At 44.4% G+C, this 19555-nt stretch overlaps 1 protein-coding gene across 11 annotated transcripts in view; it reads right to left on the bottom strand.

The window, feature by feature from the left end:
• ATG7 (autophagy related 7) overlaps window positions 1-19555 on the bottom strand; it is a 237188-nt gene extending 217633 nt beyond the window's left edge. For 7 of the 11 annotated variants that reach the window (XM_067755465.1, XM_067755472.1, XM_067755470.1 and 4 more), the window contains exons 1-3: window positions 19402-19555; window positions 2737-2906; window positions 2206-2260 (exon numbers count right to left, since the gene is read on the bottom strand). In XM_067755465.1, the coding sequence (XP_067611566.1) occupies window positions 2206-2260; window positions 2737-2896 (215 nt within the window). In that variant the 5' untranslated portion in view covers window positions 2897-2906; window positions 19402-19555. Of the gene's footprint in view, window positions 1-2205; window positions 2261-2736; window positions 2910-11729; window positions 11845-17559; window positions 17734-19401 lie in introns of those variants that run through there. The other 4 variants (XM_067755466.1, XM_067755467.1, XM_067755469.1 and 1 more) reach the window with 4 other exon arrangements.

The following is a 19555-nucleotide window of genomic DNA, read 5'->3' as shown; positions in this document are numbered from 1 at the left end:
CGGGGCACGAACCCGTGTACCCTGAATCAGCAGGTGGACTCTCAACCACTGCGCCACCAGGGAAGCCCACCATATGCATTTTTGAAGAACACAAACATTCGAATCACAGCACCAACCATCCTAAGAAAAGGGGACCCAGAAAATCACAAACTTTTAAAACTGGAAGGAATATTAGAAGCTGGGAGCTACAGATGAGGAAACTGAAGCTGAGAAAATGAAAAGGACTTATTCCAGGTAACACAGTTAATCAGCTGCAGATACCAGGCCTTCAAGCTTCCAATCCAGGGCTCCTATGTCTTATTCTTGCTCATCTCCCCCAGTACCTACCACGGAGCCTCACACGAGCATTCAAAAGCCAAATCACAAATTATGACCAGGAAAACAGAGCAATTTGTGTGAAAGCCATAGCTGCAGGATCACAGATTTTCTTACCTCCTTCAACTAAAATTTCTGGATTGCTAAAGTTTAAGATGCTTCGACTTTGAAACAAGATCAAACCTAACTTCTGTGACCTGCATTTTTCTATAATTAATTGTGCCAAAGAATAAAATTATTGAAACTCAGAAAATAACAACTTTCAGTCTAGTATCAGAATAGACGGGAGCGAGGGTAGCTTGCAATAAACGCTGGACTCTCCAGATTAATGTAGCAGACTACACTGCTGCTATTCCCCCTCTACCAGCTCCAGATAATTCAAGGCTGTACAATGAATATATTTTCCTCATTATCTGGTAATTGCTCCAAAAGTCAGTCAGTCTTTCCCAACACAGGAGACAGATAACTAAGATTTAATTTGTTTTCAGAAGCAATCACAAGGATTTTTTATGGAGCAAGAAAGCTCTGAAGGGAACAAGAAACATCAACACATACCTTTTAAAGATATAAAGGCTAACATCATTTTCCATTCATGTTGCACAATTCAATTTCACAATTTGATTGTGATAGAGGAATAAAATGTATTGACTTTTGAAGAGATTTTTATTTTCTAATTCTAGGGAGACTTTATTTGAGATGCCCTAACCTTTGACTACTGCCATGTTCAGGCAGTCCTTAGCAAACACCTCTTCACTTTCCCCAGACTCCCTACCCTGATACAGCTGACACATGCAGGAGCAGGAAAAAGCTGCCCTCCCTCCCTGAAGCCTTTGACCCTTCAACTCTCAGTTATCCTAAAGCCTCTCAGCATGGTTTCTGCTCCACCCTTTTGTGCAGAATTTACTTTCTCAAACAACCCCATCAACAATTCCAGCAACCCTAGCACTGAACTCTGATCCTTCTGCTTCTGATGCTGTTGACCCTCCCTTCCCTTCCTGAAGACACCTTCTCTGGTTCTACTTCTCTGACAAGTCCCATCTCTTTGGTGAGTTCTGTGTCCCCTTGCCCACCCTAATCAGGTCCATTCACTATTCCAGCCCTTCACTCTTCTTACACTATAGTCTCTTCCCCTCTTACAGCCTCAGGACTTCTACGTGGATGACCCTCCCTCCTGGATGCCAGTGCTCCCTGGACATTTCTACTGGACGCTGTCACCTCAAACTCAACATGTTCTAAAACAAACTTACCTCCTGCCCAAACTGTATCTCCCTCCTGGCTTCTCAGTTTCTACAGAAGACAGCAAAATGCCCCCAGCTACTCAGACTGCAACTTCAGAAATACAGTTTATTTCTCTCTTACCCTTGCTTCCTAAATTTAGCCACATGTAACCTTGGGCAAGTCATTTTACCTTTGAACCCATGGTTTCCTCATCTGTAAAAGAGAGAAGAACCACACCTGGCAGGTCTGAAAGGATTATGTATGGAAAATAAGTCAATAATTAAGTCAATAAATGTCTCTCTTCTCTCCAGCAACTCCCCACGGCTCCCAATTAGTCAAAAAAATCTCTTTGAGGGCATATGTCATGTTTCTTTGTATATCCCTACAATGCCTCGCACAGTGACTTGTATACAAAAGTAGCCTAATAAACATTCATTGATGTACCTAATAGGCTGCGATACATAGCTGCTGAAAGAATGAATCAGATAGTCCTAAGCCTCTAGCACTTGTCTCTGTGCCATGGGAGGTACAAGAGAATCATGAGAAGCTGGCCCTGCTCACTGGAAGCTTCTGTAGTGCCCCACGTGGCCCACCTACGATGAAGGTTAAGAATGCTCATTCCTTGCAAAACACAGTGTTCTTTATTTTATATTTTGAGCAAAAAATACTCACATGTCAAAAGCACTGAACTCCAACGTTAAGCGAGCTGGCAGCCCAGCAGAATCACCTGGACAGAAGCATTATCAAATAGTCAATTACTAGTCATTAATAGTGGCATTTATAACAAAAACGTTTGTGAGTAATTTTGCTCTTTTGGTTGAGCCCAAAGTGCCCCATCCAATACCTGGTCATCCAAACTAAACAGGGACATAGCAGAAGATGACAGATTTCATGAATTCAAAGAATTTGCCAAGAATACAAAACAAGACTCATCGGGAAAAATATTTCCAATCCCATCCCCCAGCAATACTAAGTAATCGGTATTAATTCTTTGGATTAATAAATTAGGTTCTCCCTTTCTTTTCCCCATAGGAGAAAAGGAGTGGAAGTGAACTTGGGTCAAAAGCCAGGAAGTAAAATAGAAACCAGTGAATAGTATTAATTATAAAAGTCAAGGACATCCCTTCCTGAGGGAAAGCTGACCCTATACTGGGCAGAGAAGGTAACAGAAGAGGGCAGAAGATGGAGTTCCCCATCGCCTACCATTGTAGTAATAACCCTTAATGTCCTTGGGAGCTTCATCCAACCGATACTCATTCAGCTTCTTCTGGGTCAACTCATGCCAGAATCCAACATCCAAGGCACTGCTGAAGGGGGCAAACTGCAATTTGGAGAGTCCGGGATCCCCCATAACTGCCGCCATTATTTACTGCCTGCTGAAACCAAAACAGAACACAGCAACAATGCACAAAACATGGTGAGAAACGACATTTGTAATCATGGGCTTAATCAAAACAAACAAACAGAAAGTAACGAGAGGTAGATGGGGTGCCTGAAGACACAACTTTGGAAATCAACCTGAGGAATCTGGCTATGTTGCCAAGTTTAGTCTCCTTACGACACAACTGAACTTCCTGGCCTTCACTTTGGTGCATCTCCCTTTCTCATTAAAGTTGGTCTGACTGATGCACTAGTGTTATTCCTTCTTCGACACGGTCATAGTCTCAAAAGTTTCTGCCAACCCGTGTTGTCCTAGGGAACTTTACAAGCACGAAACCTGAAGTCCAGCCAGTTGGCATCACAGCCATGCAAACTGTCTGGATTCTGAGTGAGGCAGTGCTTGAACACCCCAGCCGAGGAGGATGAAGAAGTTTCCCCCACCCTAACCACAGTACCAGAATTTCTTCGAAATCTCATGTTTTGTCTTTCAAATGCAGAAAACTTGCATTTTACTCTACCATATATATTTTAATATTTCATTCTCCCCCTCAAATAAATTTGACTGTCCTGGCAATCAGGCATGTGTACACTGTAACTCCCCACATGGCCTGCACACTCTCAGGGGTACACAGACCCCAGGGGGAGAAGCACAACACTACAGGAGCTTCGCAGTTCCAAAAGCACAAGTTGATGAGGTCACTTTCCATCCTGTCCAGCTGCCGCAAGACAGATGAATATTTCTGCAGTAGAATGTATGAACAGTCAAAACAGACTGATAAATCCAAAAAAAAAAAAATAGACAGTTCACATCTACTCAGAGAGGTTTTGTTTGAGTTTTGTGCCAAGGTTATTAAACCCCTTTCAGTTTTCTAAACTTGTTAGATATTGGAATTAGAGACAAGGAGCTTTGGTCCAATGGTGACGACATGGTAAAATGCAAAGTGAGCACTACATAAACACACTAAAAACCAAGAAAGAGGAGCCAAGTGTGGGTCAGAGCAGGGCGAAAGGCTCTGCGAAGCGGCTGGGCACATGGCTCTCCTTAAACCCTCTGCTGCCTCAGTATGGATTTGTGGCATCACGCACCAGACAATGCCCGACTGAGTGTTTTCAAACTCTCACCACCTTGAGGGATTATTAAAAAATGAAGATGCGGGACTTCCCTGGTGGCGCAGTGGTTAAGAATCCGCCTGCCAACACGGGCGATATGGGTTCAAGCCCTGGTCTGGGAAGATCCCACATACCACGGAGCAACTAAGCCCATGTGCCGCAACTACTGAGCCTGCACTCTAGGGCCACGAGCCACAACTACTGAGCCCGTGAGCCACAACTACTGAGCCCATGAGCCACAACTACTGAAGCCCATGTGCCTAGAACCCGTGTTCCGCAACAAGAGAAGCCACCGCAATGAGAAGGCCATGCACCGCAACGAAGAGTAGTCCCCACTCGCTGCAACTAGAGAAAGCCCACGTGCAACGATGAAGACCCAACACAGCCAAAAATAAATAAATAAAATAAATTAATTAAAAAAAAAATGATGTCTGGGCTCCACCTGCTGGGGCGCGGGGGAGAAAGGACGGTGAGGGTGGCCGGGACTAGGGCCCCAGGGTGATTCTGATTCGAGTTTGACGCTGTCTTCAAGCCTTCAGGCCACTGTCACTCTTACTTTTGGAGTCTCCACCTCTAAATCATTTCAAACATATTTAAATGAACCCTTGTCCCATATTAAATAATTTCTGGCTTTTGTTCGAAAGGATCTTTATAATTTTGCACTCTCAAAAAGTTCATCTTTTTGGGTCACTCCTGGGTTCATAGGCCCCAGAAAAGTTTGTGAATCCTACGTACTGTGGCTTCAGAGCCCAGTGGAGAAGCAGACCCTCATGCAGATGGCCCAGGGCCCACACTTTGAGAAACGCCAGTCTAGAACACCCTAACAACCTCCTGCTTGGTTTAGCGGGCCTCCATTGCTGCTTTCTCCTCTCTTCCTCCACAACACAGCTAGCATTTTCCTTCTACTGTTGGTTTTTGAAAGTTCCCATGCTCAGCCCTCTCCTTAATCTATAAACCTTCCCCAAAGCAAAATTATTCATTTTCCACATCCATTTCCATCTATATGCCAATGAATCTCAGGACTGTATTTCTAGTGCTAACCTCCAACCATATATTTAAGTGTCTTCCAAAGCCAGGATGTGAATTTCTCACAGATATCTCGAGTTTGACAAATCCAAAACTGAACGTACCTTTCACTAAAATTCGGCCATGTTCCTATATGTCCCAGTTTACTAGATAGTACCACCATACAGCCACGAAGAACCCTCAAAGTCATCTTCAATTTTTCTCTCTCTCATATCCAATAAATCACTAAATGCTAGAGGCTCAACTGTAAACAGTCCTCTGGCACTGAGATGAAGGTGGCAGCTATTGAGTATTGGCCAGGAGCAGGAACTGCAGCAGGGGTGTGCGCCTGAATTTTCTCCTCCCCGAAGCCCTAAGAGGAGACAGCTCCAATTTCACAGAAGAAGAAACTGAGGTTCAGAGAGATAAGAATCAACAGAGCAGCAGGCAGTGGTACAAAGGGATCTCATCTGAAATCCTCCGTGGGACGGGTCATCAGGCCCCTACACACTTCAATCATTCACAACTTAGGCTTAAAAGTCAACAGTAACTCATCATCATTTTGATGACCTGCTAAGGTCACCAAGATGGAATTTTACCAGTGCCAGTGACAAAAGAGAAAATTCTATTCCATTTTTCTATTCAGCAGCTAGGAAAAAGTGACTCAGGAGTACCACAGAAAAGAATGGACGGGCATGCCAAGAAAGAAATTTGCATAAGAGGCATATCCTTCATTTTCTGACATGTTTGGTCTTTGAGAAATTCCGAACAGAACCCAAGAGCCTATTTCACAAGAGGATGTGGTTGGTGTCCAGCTGCTAAAGTGTTGTCTGACTGGTTAAGGCAACGGAAAGTTCTTAAGCAACAGCAGCAACAAGTGATTAGGAATCTGCTGGAAACATCTAAATAGGATACTCAATATAAAGGTATCACTTAGGAACCTATACATCTATGTCACATTGCCATCTTCCTTAAATTAGAAGGGAAGACTTAAGAAGTAATGATCAGAAAGGAATTCTGGTGGAAGAGGAAGTGAGTCTCAGGTGCAAAGTCATCCATGTGTAACTAACCTAGATCGAAACATTACCTGTGTCCTGAAAAGTAAGGCTTGCACATATAACCCTGAACAGTGCAGATTAAACTTGAGGCCTCTGCTTAGCTTAGAAAACTAAAAGATTATTTCTATCACACTTCAACGTTGTATTCAGGATGTGAAACCCAAGTGTTACACAAGACGGGACTGTGTCACTTCTCATGAAAGAGGAAAGGCTCTGAGGATTTGAAATTGTAATGAACAAGAACCGCAGCAGTAGAAGAAACCCAGCAGTAACCAAAATATCCAGTTAGGATTTAACTGAAATAGTAGGTGGATGAAAGCAATACAAACCTTCTGGGGCTGCGTCTACTACCCAAACTTATAAATTCCAGGCTTTTATGGAAATAAAACTAAGTCACGCTCGGTAACTTAAACAAGCAAGAGCTCAAAAAAAAAAAAAAACCCGCCACTGTATGTTACTTATCAGAAGTTCCTGTCGAAATGGACCCAACCCTTGTGTTAGTGCTGTTCTTTACCATCAAATCCCTACAGGAAATGTGTAACAGTGGTTGCCTCCCAGGAAAGAAGCTCTGGGGTCACAGACCGGGGTGTGGAGAGCCTTATTTTCACCGTATAACCCTTTTGCCTTTTGAATTTTATACTGTCGATGTGAAATAATAATACAGAAATAAGTAAAATAATGGAAAAAAAAGCCCTAACCCAATGGCAAGAAGAGAGGGAATGACAGATGTAAGATGACCAGCTCAAGCACTTTGGTTTCAAGAAATAACACCTGGGAAACCCTGATGCAAGAACCTTGTCTTATTCATCTGTGGTCAGCACTTAGCACAGTGCCTAGAATAGATTAGTTCAGTAAATGTTGACATGAAATAGCTTTCTTCTCCCAAAAAGGGCCAAAGAATGGATGCTACAGTGAGACAAGATTTCAGCAGAGTTTGAAAACTACTAATGGCCTGTCCAAATAGGAAGTAGACTGACCAAAGAGATGATGAATCTTCCATCAGTGGACGTGTTCAAGCACATATTAGGCAATCATTTGCCACGTAACACTGCAGAGAGGATTACGGTATCAGGCAGTCATATGAGAACAGTGGTTGGCAAGCTTTTTCTGAAAAGGGCCAACTAGTAAATATTTTAGGCACTGTAGGCCAAAACAGTTTGTCATATTTTCTTCTTTCTTTCACTCTTAAAAAAAGTAAAAAAGACATTCTTAGCTCATGGACTGCACAAAAAAAGGCCTTGGGCAGGGCCATATTTGCCGACCTTGGACTAGAAGATCTTTGAAGCTGCTGTTTTTTTGATTCTTGGAAGGTGTCAATAATGTATTTTGTTTCTAGGGAGACTGACCTCTTTGGCAGAATCTTTTCAGAGGGCAGTAGAGATCTGCAAGGGCTGCTGAGGGTGAAGCAGATTGTAAGACCAGATTCCGAGGCCACGTCTGCCATCTACGACACAAATCCGTCTTGATGGACCGGCGAATGTGGTCTCCACAGAACTCTCACACAGATGTGAGCATCACTAAGCCAAGACGAAGCTCATTTGGCATTTCCCGAAGCTCATCACGTGCGAAAGCGCGCAGCCGCAGCACTCCACCTCCGAGGCAGGCGCATGACCGCACCCCTGGCGGTTTCCTTCACACTTTCTCCTGGACCCCTGCTACTGCCTCCCAACTTCTCTAGTACCGCCCTGGGGGACCTGCCCCTCCTCACCTCTGACCTGATACACAGAAACATCGAGCTGCTTTGTGCTCCGCTAACTCACCTGCTGTCTTGCTTCTGCAACCCTGTCTGAAAGGCGCCCACGGCCCCCGTGACTGCCTGGCGCTCTCCAAATCCCAGCACAGAGGTGACCTGCTCTAGAAAGCCTTCCCAGAGCTGCCGCTCACTCTTTACTCCTGTCCTGCGCCTCCCGTCAATCACAGTTAACCACCTCCACCCCCCGGCCACCTGGACAGTGAGTATCGTTCAACTCTGCGTACGTGCCTGCCTCCATCAACCGGACTGTAAATCCCATAAACACAGACCCTGGTTCACATTCCTCTCGACATATCCTAGTCCCTTTCAGAGTGGCTCTGAAATGTTACTAAGATGAATTCTGGAAAATTTTTATGGGTACCTTCCCCAAGAGAAACAAGAGAAAGAAAGAACACAGGCTTCTGTGATTGGGAGGACAAACTCCAGGCTTATTACCATGTAAGATGGAGATTGGAGTAAAAACGTCATGAAGAACATATGGAGATATGCCATGTGACAGAAAGGGTCTCTAAACCTATGACTTTTTCAGGATTAAGATCTTAGATGACAGGAAATATGCACAGACAAATCAATTTTTTAAATTAATTTTTATTGGAGTATGGTTGCTTTACAATGTTGTGTTAGCCTCCACTGCACAACAAAATGAATCAGCCATACACATACAGATATCCCTACCCTTTTGGACTTCCCTCCCATTTAGGTAGAGTTCCCAGTGCTATACAGTATGTTCCCATCAGTTGTCTATTTTATACATAGTATCAATAATGTATATATGTCAATCCCAGTCTCCCAATTCCTCCCTCCCCACCCCTTTCCCCCTTGGTATCCATACATTTGTCCTCTACATCTACGTCTCTATTTCTGCTTTGCAAATAAGATAATCTATATCATTTTTCTGGATTCTGCACAGATGTGTTATTATACGATATTTGCTTTTCTCTTTCTGACTTACTTCACTCTGTATGACACTCTCTAGGTTCATCCACGTCTCTGCAAATGACCCAATTTGATTCCTTTTTATGGCTGAGTAATATTCCATTGTATTATGTACCACATCTTTATCCACTCATCTGTCAATGGACATTTACGTTGCTTCCACAACCTGGCTATTGTGAACAATGCTGTTACGAACATTGGGGTGCACGTGGTTTTTTGATTTATGGTTTTCTCTGAGTATATGCCCAGTAGTGGTATTGTTGGGTCATATGGTAGTTCTATTTTTAGATTTTCAAGGAACCTCCATACAGTTTTCCATAGTGGTTGTATCAATTTACATTCACACCAACATTGTATGAGGGTTCCCTTTTCTCCACACACTCTCCAGCATTTTTTGTTTGTAGATTTTTTGATGATGGCCATTCTGACCAGTGTGAGGTGATACCTCATTGTAGTTTTGACTTGCATTTCTCTATTAGTGATGCTGAGCATCTTTTCATGTGTTTGTTGGCCATCTGTATGTCTTCTTTGGAGAAATGTCTATTTAGGACTTCTGCCCATTTTTTGATTAGGTTGTTTGTTTTTTTTGATATTGAGCTGCATGAGCTGCTTGTATATTTTGGAGATTAATCCTTTGTCTGTTGCTTCGTTTGCAAATATTTTCTCCCATTCTGAGGATTGTCTTTTCATCTTGTTTATGGCTTCCTTTGCTGTGCAAAAGCTTTGAAGTTTCATTAGGTCCCATTTGTTTATTTTTGTTTTAATTTTCATTACTCTAGGAGGTGAGTCAAAAAAGATGTTGCTGTGATTTACGCCAAAGAGTGTTCTGCCTATGTTTTCCTCTAAGAGTTTTACAGTGTCTGGTCTTAACATTTAGGTCTTTAATCCATTTTTAGTTTATTTTTGTGTATGCGGTTAGGAAGTATTCTAATTTCATTCTTTTACATGTAGCTGTCCAGTTTTCCCAGCACCACTTATTAAAGAGGCTGTCTTTTCTCCATTGTATATTTTTGCCTCCTCTGTCATAGATTAGGTGACCATAGGTGCGTGGGTTTACCTCTGGGCTTTCTATCCTGTTCCATTGATCTATATTTCTGTTTTTGTGCCAGTACCATACTGTCTTGATTACTGTAGCTTTGTAGTATAAAGTCAGGGACTCTGATTCCTCCAGCTCCGTTTTTCTTTCTCAAGATTGCTTTGGCTATTTGGGGTCTTTTGTGTTTCCATACAAATTGTAAATTTTTTTGTTCTAGTTCCATACAAATCAATTTAAATGAAACTTTACTTAACCAAATATAAAAGTAGTAAAGAAGGGACTTCCCTGGCAGTCCAGTGGTTAAGGCTCCATGCTTCCACTGCAGGGGGCACAGGTTCAATCCCTGGTTGGGAACTAAGATCCTGCATGCCTTGCAGTGCGGCCAAAACTAAAACTCAAAATAAATAAAAGTAGTAAAGAATAAGTCTCCCTGAAAGGTTTCCCATGGTTATGTAAGTTAAAAGCTACACTCACAGTCTCAAAGTATCTCTTCACACACTCACACACACACACACACACACACAATTATTAACTACAAAAAAGAAAAAGTGACTCTAAAGTGACAAAATGTGGCAGACACCATCTTAATGAAAGGGGATCAAAATTAACACTAGCAGTGATGGGACCAACAGACACTGTGTGCTATCCAATAGACGGCAATGAAAAGAACACGGCATCTATGGTATTCGGCTGAAAACAGTGGACCTGGCTCTAGTCAGGAGGAAACACAAGATAAACCCAAACTGAAAAACATTCTACAAAATGACTGGGACTGGCTTATAAACTTCAAAAGTGTCAAGGTCTTAAAAGTCAGGGGAAGACTAAGGAACTGTCCCTGGGATTAGAAAGACTTGACAACTGGGGGCAATTCGTGATCCTGCTTTGACTCTCTGCTATGAAAGATGTTACCAGGATAAAATTGGAATGCAGTCCCCGGGAGAAGGGTATATGGAAGGTCTTTGACTTATTCTTGTAAGGTTTCTGTAAGTTTGAAAATGTAATAAAATAAAATATGAAGAGGCACCTGCACAGACACAGCTTATTCTATATTCAACAGGCAAAACCAATCAATGTGATAGAAGTTAGAAGAGTAATGACAGGGTGGCGTGGGGCTATTGACTGGGAAGGGGCATGAGGAAGCCTCCAGGGGAGCTGGAAATATTCTATATACCTCAAGCTGGGCAGTGGTTACAAACCATGTGCATATATAAAAATCCATGAGCTACATTATTTATGATGAGTGTACTTTACTATATGTATGCTATACCTGAACAAAAAAACCCAGAAGATCCCATATTCAAGCTATACCAATCCCACAAAGAACCTTCCTTTCTCATTCAATAGTTAACAGATGACCTATTTTAACCTTCCTTTCTCATCATAGTTAACAGATGACCTATTTAAATCTAGCTTTGTGGAAAAGCAATTCATTGCTCTAAATAAGGAGTGGAAATGAAATATCATTTCCATAAATTTTCTGGCACTTTGTTATTAAAGATGCTGAAGATGAAAGTATTTTGGTTTTGCTGCTTATAAAATTAATTGGAGCAGAAGTGCTTCCTAGAGTGAGTCTGCCCAACCGTATTCCCTCTGCGGGCACCTATAGGATTGGACACAGCAAATATCAAGCCAGTATAGGACTTTAGGAAAGGAAGTAAAATTGGTAGAAAATAAGCAACAATCATACAGATTAAAAAACAAACAAACCTGCCTTTAGGGACACTAGACCCCTGGTGGGGAGAAGAGGGAAACAGACCAGCCGACTATCCAAAACTTCTCTCACTATAATTTTTCCCGTGTGCATTCTTGGGGTTTTGTTTGCTTGCTTTGGGAGGGCAGAGGAGCTTCGAACCGTTCAGAGAAAAGATGCTAAAAGCTAAGGTAGCTGGGAGCCTGGTCTTCAGTCAGATAAACCCACCTTTGAGTTCCGACTCCACTTCTCCCTGGCTAAGCAGCCTTGGGCAGGTAACTTCATCCCCTGTGCCTCCATTTCCTCTTCTGTAAGATGAGGATAATCATACCGAACCCACGAGGTTGTTGGGAGGGCTAAAGGAGAAAGTGTGTGACACACCTGTCCCGGTGCCTGGCTTAGTCAACAGTCAACACACGGCAGCTGCTCTTAGTCTCTGTCACCTCGCCCTCCCTCACCCCCCCCATCAGCCAACAGTGCCTGAGAACGTGGTCGCCCTTCCCCACGCTCATCGCGAAAACTTCCTCTGCTTCAAGCAGGCCTCATAGAAGTCTTCCCTCCCTCACAGGAGCCCTGCAGACACAGCAGAGGTTTAATTAAAACCTGCAGGATGACCTCCTGCTATAGGTCATCCAGGGGAAGTCCAGAGGAGCAAGTGCTAAGGCGTCAGGAGCACTCTGTGTTCAACTTCTCTGAGGCTGCATGGGGCCATTCACTTAGCAGAAGGGCCAGAATAACCACGATTTGGCCCTCAAGTACCATCTTTGGGCCAAAATGGAGCATGCAGAGCAGACTTCTGTTCTCATTTTCCCAGCTGCGGGGCTGCGAGCTCTGGCAGTCATTAAAATAAGCACCAAACCACATGACCAAGTCCCACTGACAAACAGAATATGTTCTTAGCTGCTGATGGGTAAAAAGGCGGTGGACATCGCCAGGAGTGGGGAGAGGGCTCCTCTGGCATGCAGAGCCAATGCCCGTTTTGTAGGGCAATGATGTTTTTGCAACTTCAGGAGTTTTGGAAATAATTTGCAAGGCTGCTAAAGAAGGAGGTTTAAAAAGCCTTCCCTTCCAAAAGGAGGGGGGGAAAGTTCCAAACGTAGAAGAAAAAGTATGCTTTACCAGAAGATGAAAACCCAGGACTCCTACAGGGGAACCAGCTGGGTACAGAAGCCTCAATTCTTTTTAAAAACTTCATTAGAGTCAAGATGCCCCTGAGCCAAACTGATGCCTCTGCAAGACACCAAGTCACCCAAAATGGCTTTTGTGGGGACTGTGCTATTAGGTGGTAACAACTGATACGAGCAGGCAGGATAACTGCTCTTATGGACTGGTTGTCTCCCTCACCCCCGTGGGCCACCTCTGCCCCAACAGGATCCATGTTATTTGCTTCTTCAGGAGGTCAACCAGGGAACTGGCAATCGCCTCCACAGGCTCAAACTGTAACCTTCATTCTCAATAGTTACTTCTGGGAGTTGTTCTTCTTTTGTTTTATTTTGTTTTCCCTCTGCTATAATAACTTCAACCTTCACATACAATCTGCTGTCTCGTTCAGGCTCAGTTTTTGAGCATGGATACCCTGGATACCAGTATTGTGGGCTGTGGCAAGCCTATGAGAGAGTGAGAGTAAAAGCTGAGAAAAACATGGGCAAGAGGAGAGAGGAGATCATACAAGGAAGATGGAGAACACTGTGCCCACTTTTGAGTCCTCTGTGTTACGTTCACCAACCAACAGTGTCACCTTGGTCCCTTCTGTACATGAGGGACAGCCACCTGGATTCACCTGAATCGCTAAGGAGCCCTTAGGTCAACCCACAACTAAAATCCATGATGGTTTCCTAAAAGCTGGCTGAAGTATGAAGGCTTGCTTCTGAGTAACAGTCTTTATGGTTTTCATTTCTGGTGATCTTTAAGGAGTCCTGGAAAATGAGAGGTGCTAAAAAAACTGGGCCAAGCAAACACTTGATTTCAGATTTTCAAAATATTTGATTTCCAAAGATGAGAACATAGATGGATGCTACAACCCACTGGACAGAGCATCTGTTCCCAGGAAAGCTGTCATATAGTCCATTCTGGTTCACATCGCATCTTTGTACAATAAGAAAATTACACACCTTCCTCAAGACATTTTACCTCCTCTTCTGAGAAAATTGTTGTTTAATATATTAATTAAGTTAGCTCAAGATATCTTTACCCTTGCCTGCCAGAAAATTGTCAGTACAAAACACACCCATGACGCCTATGATCTAAATGGAACCCTCTTGGGAAGAGATATGGGAACATATGTATATGTATAACTGATTCACTTTGTTATAAAGCAGAAACTAACACACCACTGTAAAGCAATTATACTCTAATAAAAAAGAAAAGAAAAAAAAAGATCTGGCCTCTTAGATCTGGCCTCTTGTGCAGTGTACCACCTGCACAACTGTATGCAGCAACCCAGAGTATTCACAAAAGACCACTATGGTTTCTCCAAGAACAAGTCACAACAGAGTTACTGCATTTCTGCCTTGATTATGGAAGAACCATAGACAAAGGAGACAAACTATGTGGACCTCAGCAAGGTCTCTGACAAGTCTTCTTCAGATAGCCTAGTAGACAAGATGAAGATGTAGAATTGGACACTGACATAATTAGAAGGATTTAAAACTGGTAAAAATAATCTTATTCAAACGGTGTTGCTTAAGTAATGAACTGATGTTAATAAGAAAGGAGCTAACAGGGATGTCTTTGGCTCAGTCTTGGGGCCTACAGCCAATTTATTTTTATTTTACTTATCTACGTGAATGAATATTCATCAATATTTACCAAGTATTTTATGCGTGCTGAACCTTGTTACAGCAGGGAAACTGACACATAAACAAATACATTCAGTAGGATATTCTTATAACCACATATAACCAGTGACTTGGATAACGATACAGGTTTGCTTATCAATTCTACATATGACATGAAGCAAGAAGGAACAGGCACTATAACAGATAACATAATTCACAATAAAAGATTCTGACCACCTGGAATGACAGGTCTATTTACCAAGATTAAAATTTTCACAGAGGGAAATCTAGGGTCTTAAATCTCAGTCCAAAAAAACAACTGGACAACAATGTAGTCTGATACGCTGGAGTTGGTATGGTAGACAGAAGGGTGTAGCTTCATGAGCCAGAGAGACCCGGGTTCAAAGCCCACCTCTACTACTTCAAGCCACACAACCTTGGGCAAGTCATTTTCCTTCTCTGAGCCTGTTTCCTCATCTGTAAGATGGGACACCACGTGTGGTGCAGAATTATTGACAGGATTCAACTAGAAAATGCATGTATCTGGCACACAGGAGGCACTCAAAAGGAAAAGTAATATCATCAACAAAGCACATGCCAAAAACACTGGGGTTTCCATTTCGTTATTACTTCAGTAAACATTTATATGACCTACTAGTCCCTATGCTGTATCTCAGGACTCAATGGCAAAAAGCCATGATCCCCGCCTTTAAGGAGCTAACGGTTTTGAGGGTAAGACAGACCAGGAATGACAACAGAGCAAAGCTGCGGGTAACACGAGCACAGTTAAGTGTGGTGAAAGCGTTTCAGCAGGGCGCTGTGGGAGGAGGAGGAAACCCTCGAGCCCAGATTTCGAAAAGAACTGGCAGTGGATTCTCAACAGGGACACCACTTGACATGTTGGGTGGGACAATCCTTTTTCATTTGCTGCTAGCCCCACACATTGCAGAATGTCTAGCACCCCTGGTACCCTCTTAAATGCAGTAATGCCCCGTGGTCATGTCACAAAATACAACAGCTCCACACACTTCCAAATGTCCTTTGGATGGTTGGGAGAGGGGAGTGGTCGGCAGCACCAGCCCAAGCCAGTCCCACTGGATGAGGAAGCCTACAGTGGGGAGTAGGGACACTCCAGGCAAAAGGAGGAAGCTGCCTCAGTTCCACGTCTCCAATTCTAGAAACACCCCCATGGCCTCTGCACAAGCTTAGAATGTTCTTGTCCATCCACATGCCCAGCGTCTACTTAATGCCTCTTCTCCCATCAAATCTGAGCTCAACCATCAGTAGAGGGAAGCCTTCCCTGACTCCCTCGTCTCCTGCTTAGGTCAGTTCTCCTGTACTCTACCCACAAAGAGCACCATTACCTCCCGCTTCACATCACATGTGCAGTTATTTTATATATACTGATGAATGTCAGTCTTCCCTACTAGGAGAAAAGCTCTTTGAGAAAGGAAGTGTGTCAGTTTCTCATTGTCCTCCATCCGTCACTGTTTTCCCAGCACCTGACTCATTACTAGCACCTCACAGGTGCCCAAAATATACCTGCTGGTGACTGAGTCTATGAACAAAGGAAATAGCATGATATGTTTCAGAAAACACAAAGAGTTCTGTATGGCGAGAAGAAAAGGTTCGTGTGGCAGAGTAGCTGGAAACCACACCAGAAAAGCAGGTGAATGCCAAATCATGAAAGGTCTTCCATGAAAAGCTACTGATTTGTATTTTAGCAAAGGTCTGTATTTTAGAAAGGGCACTCCAGCACCAGTTAGGGCCAGACTGCTGAGGCAGGGCAACCAGCTCAGAGGCTGGGCAGGAATATAGGCAGGAAGTGAGAAGGGCCTAAGGCAGTGGGAGAGGAAATGGAAGCGAAAACATGTCAGGAGATATCAAGGGAGGAAACCTGTAGAACTCTGATGACTGCCCAGGCTGGGAAGGAGGAAGGGAGGGATGGGATGAGAGGAAAAAGTCCAAGATGACTCCCAGGGTTCATAATGTTTACTCACTGGAATGAATAAATGCAGAAAGTGAATGAGGGAGCGTAAAGAATGGAGAGAGAACCACAGGTTTGGAGAGAAGATGATGAGCTTAGTTTCGGACTCGCTGAGTTTTAGGGCTGGCATTCAGGAGAGATCTGGACTCAAGGTCCAGAGCAGTGGTCACTGGCACAGAAATGAGAGCTCACACTGTGCTTGAGAAGAGCAATGAGTAGAAGGCAGGGCCTTGAAGAAAACTAGCATTTAAAGGACAAAAGGAGGAAAAGAGCCCACAATGGAAACTGAGGGGAAACGGCCAGAGAGAGAGTTCAAAGCAGGAGTGGATTTTATAAGTGAAGGAGTATCGGCAACGTCAGACGTGCTGAAAACGCAAAAAATAAGGAAGGAAAAGAGTTCAGGGGTTCTGGCAACACCAAGGCCTGATGACTTTGAGGACAGCAGTTTTGGGGGAGGGGTGATGCAGAAGTAGAATTTCAGTGAATGATGACTTCAGGAAGTAGAGGTGGCACCTTGTCCAAGAAAAGTGGGTGGGAAAAAGAGGTGTGACAGGGTACAGCAGAGATTAATGGGAGGGTGTTTTGATTTTTTTGAAAATTAGAGTAAACAGGATATTTAAATTAGAGGGATAAGTTAAACAGGAAAGAAATGGGACAAATGATGGAACCAGGTCCTGAGGAAAAGGAGGAGACAGGATCTCAGCATACGCAAAGGAAGTAACCTTAGAATAAACACCATTTTTTCACAGAATTAGAATAAAAGGCAAAGCAATAGGGTCAGCTAGAGAAAAGTTTGTAACGACTGAAGTTGAGGAGGCTTGACTGATGGCTGCAACTTAGTGAAGTCAAAGGCAAGGTAGGAAGCCGGGAGAGGAATGAAGACGTGAGAGACAAGGAGGGACGTGTGGGCAGTGCTGAGAGCCCGGCTGGCTCTCAGATAGTGTGACAGTGTCAAGAGCATGAGGCGTCTACAATGAAGCCCAGAAGAGTCACACGGGGCCTTGGGTTATGGAAAGAAGAGTACAGTCCTGCTCTGCATGGCCAGACTCCTGGAGAAAAGAGGACCTGCTTTCTATGCCACACACTCACAAAGAGACCGACACACAGGAACAAGTTCAAAGGATGGTAACCAGAAAGCAGAAGGTGTGAAAATCCCAGAGGTGATCATTCTGCGGCTGGACTGAGACCAGGTGGACACCCAGCCTAACGAGACCATGGAGATGCACGTTGTCTGCCTGGCAACAAAGCAGCACCTATTCACTCTCCCTTGAACACACAGTGGGGCTTTACTTACCCTAGAGAAAGCCAGGAGGATCTGGAGATAGACAGCAGGAAGGCATTAGTGAATCTTACTTCCATGGGTAAAAGTGGAGGACAGAGGCCACTCCGACTTCCAAATAACATCTCTGAGGTCAGGGATAACCAATCAGGGACCACTGATCAAAAAACTTATTACTTATTTCCACAAAGAGGATTCATTCCCCACTCCACCCCCAATATCCTGACTCCTGACTCTCGAGGTATCATCCAATCAGTTACCAGTCCAGCAAATCCCACTTCCTTGGTCTCTCAAATCCACCCACCCCTCTCCATCCCCATAGCCGCTGCCTTGGCTCTGGCCTCCCTCCTCTGTCACCTGGACCATGGCAAAAGTGCCGGACTGGTCTCCCTGTGGGTCCTTCCCCACCCAGTGTAATCAGCACATCACTGCCTGGGTAATTTGAAACAGATGAGACCATGTCACACCCCTGTGTAAAATTCCACAGGACTCCACTCTTCACAGCCACATTTTCAAATAAAGCTTCTTAACATAGCAATAGTAACTGCTACAGCTTACTGTTTACTATCTACTAGTGCCACGTGAGTAACACATCATCTCACTTGCTTCTCACAGCAACCCTAGGAGGTAGGTTAATGTTTGCCCTTATTTTGTTTTTTATTTTTTGTTGCTGTTGTTTCGTTTTGGGGTTTTGTTTTTTGCAACACCACACGGCTTGTGAGATCTGTTTCCTGACCAGGGATTGAACCCGGGCCACGGCAGTGAAAGCTCATAATCCTAACCGCTACGCCACCAGGAAACTCCCTGCTTGTCCTTTTTATAGTTGAGGAAACTGAAGCTAAGAAAGGAAGTGACTTGCCCAAGGTCACGAAACTAGCTCAGTGGCAAAGCCAGAAATGGCATACAAGTATTACAGCTTCCAAAGCCTGTGTTCCTCACATGCTATCGCCCACAAGATCCTTCATGATCTGGCTTTCCAGAATCACCTCTTTTACAGCTGGACACTCCAACTTGGGTAAACTACTTGCAGGTCATTCATTGTATAGGCTTCTGTTTATGCCACTCCCAATGTCTGCGATATGGTCCCAGCTCCCAGCCCTCTTCACCTGACTAAACCTGCTCATCCTGTAGGACTTGGATAAAGCAACACCTCCTCACAGAAGCCTACTGATGCCTCGGCCTTACAAGCACCCTAAGTCCTCCTCCAGCAAAATTCCACAATAGCTTCATTCAATAGTGCTGCTGTTCTATCTCCTTGACTTAAAAAAAAAAAAAATTAACTCCTTGAAGACAGGGATGTGTACCTTGCTTACTTTGGTATTCCCAGCTTGCAGAGCAGAGCCAGGCAAACAGCAGAAGCTCAATTAGTGTTTACGCTTATTCTCTATTATGAGAAGCTGGCTGGGGACAGAAAAAGAACCCTGTGGTTGAATGAGAGCCCTGTATTCAACTCCTTAAAAGCTTTCAAAATCATGTCACATAAGCAGAGAGGAGTTGGCCAGAAAAGACGCGCCAGTCACACAGCAAAACCGGCAAAGCCAGGAGGAGAGCCCAGGCGGCCTGTCTCCCGCGTTCCAACACTGGAGATTCGGAGCACTTGCTGCCAGGGGACAGGCGGAATTCGTTCATCAGCAGGAGCTTCCTAGTCAGAAGACCCCGCGCTGAACCAGTCTGAGGGGACGTGACCGGAGACAGAAGGCGAGAGCCGGAGTCAGTGACTCCCTCGAGGAGGGAGGACCAGTATCCTCAGACCCGCCATGACCCTCGCCCTCACCGCCGAGCTCGCCCCTTCTCCCCAGGGCTCCAGAACCGACCGCGCAGGACCCCACTCCTCCCTCACCAACGCGGCTCACTTACCGCCACCCAACTTCCGGCAACCACGGCGCTGTCCGCCGCGCGCGCCCTGATGACGCAATGTGGCCCCGCCCCCTCCAGCCGAGCCGGGGTGGGGGGTGTGTTGTGGGGGAAGTGCGCACATGCGCACCCGGAGCCACGAGCCAGCGGGGTAAAG

Source organism: Pseudorca crassidens, chromosome 10 (assembly GCF_039906515.1).
Source record: "Pseudorca crassidens isolate mPseCra1 chromosome 10, mPseCra1.hap1, whole genome shotgun sequence".
Classification (NCBI taxonomy): domain Eukaryota; kingdom Metazoa; phylum Chordata; class Mammalia; order Artiodactyla; family Delphinidae; genus Pseudorca; species Pseudorca crassidens.
The sequence above is the reverse complement of the archived record's forward strand: the minus strand, read 5'-3'. Positions and strand labels throughout refer to the sequence as shown.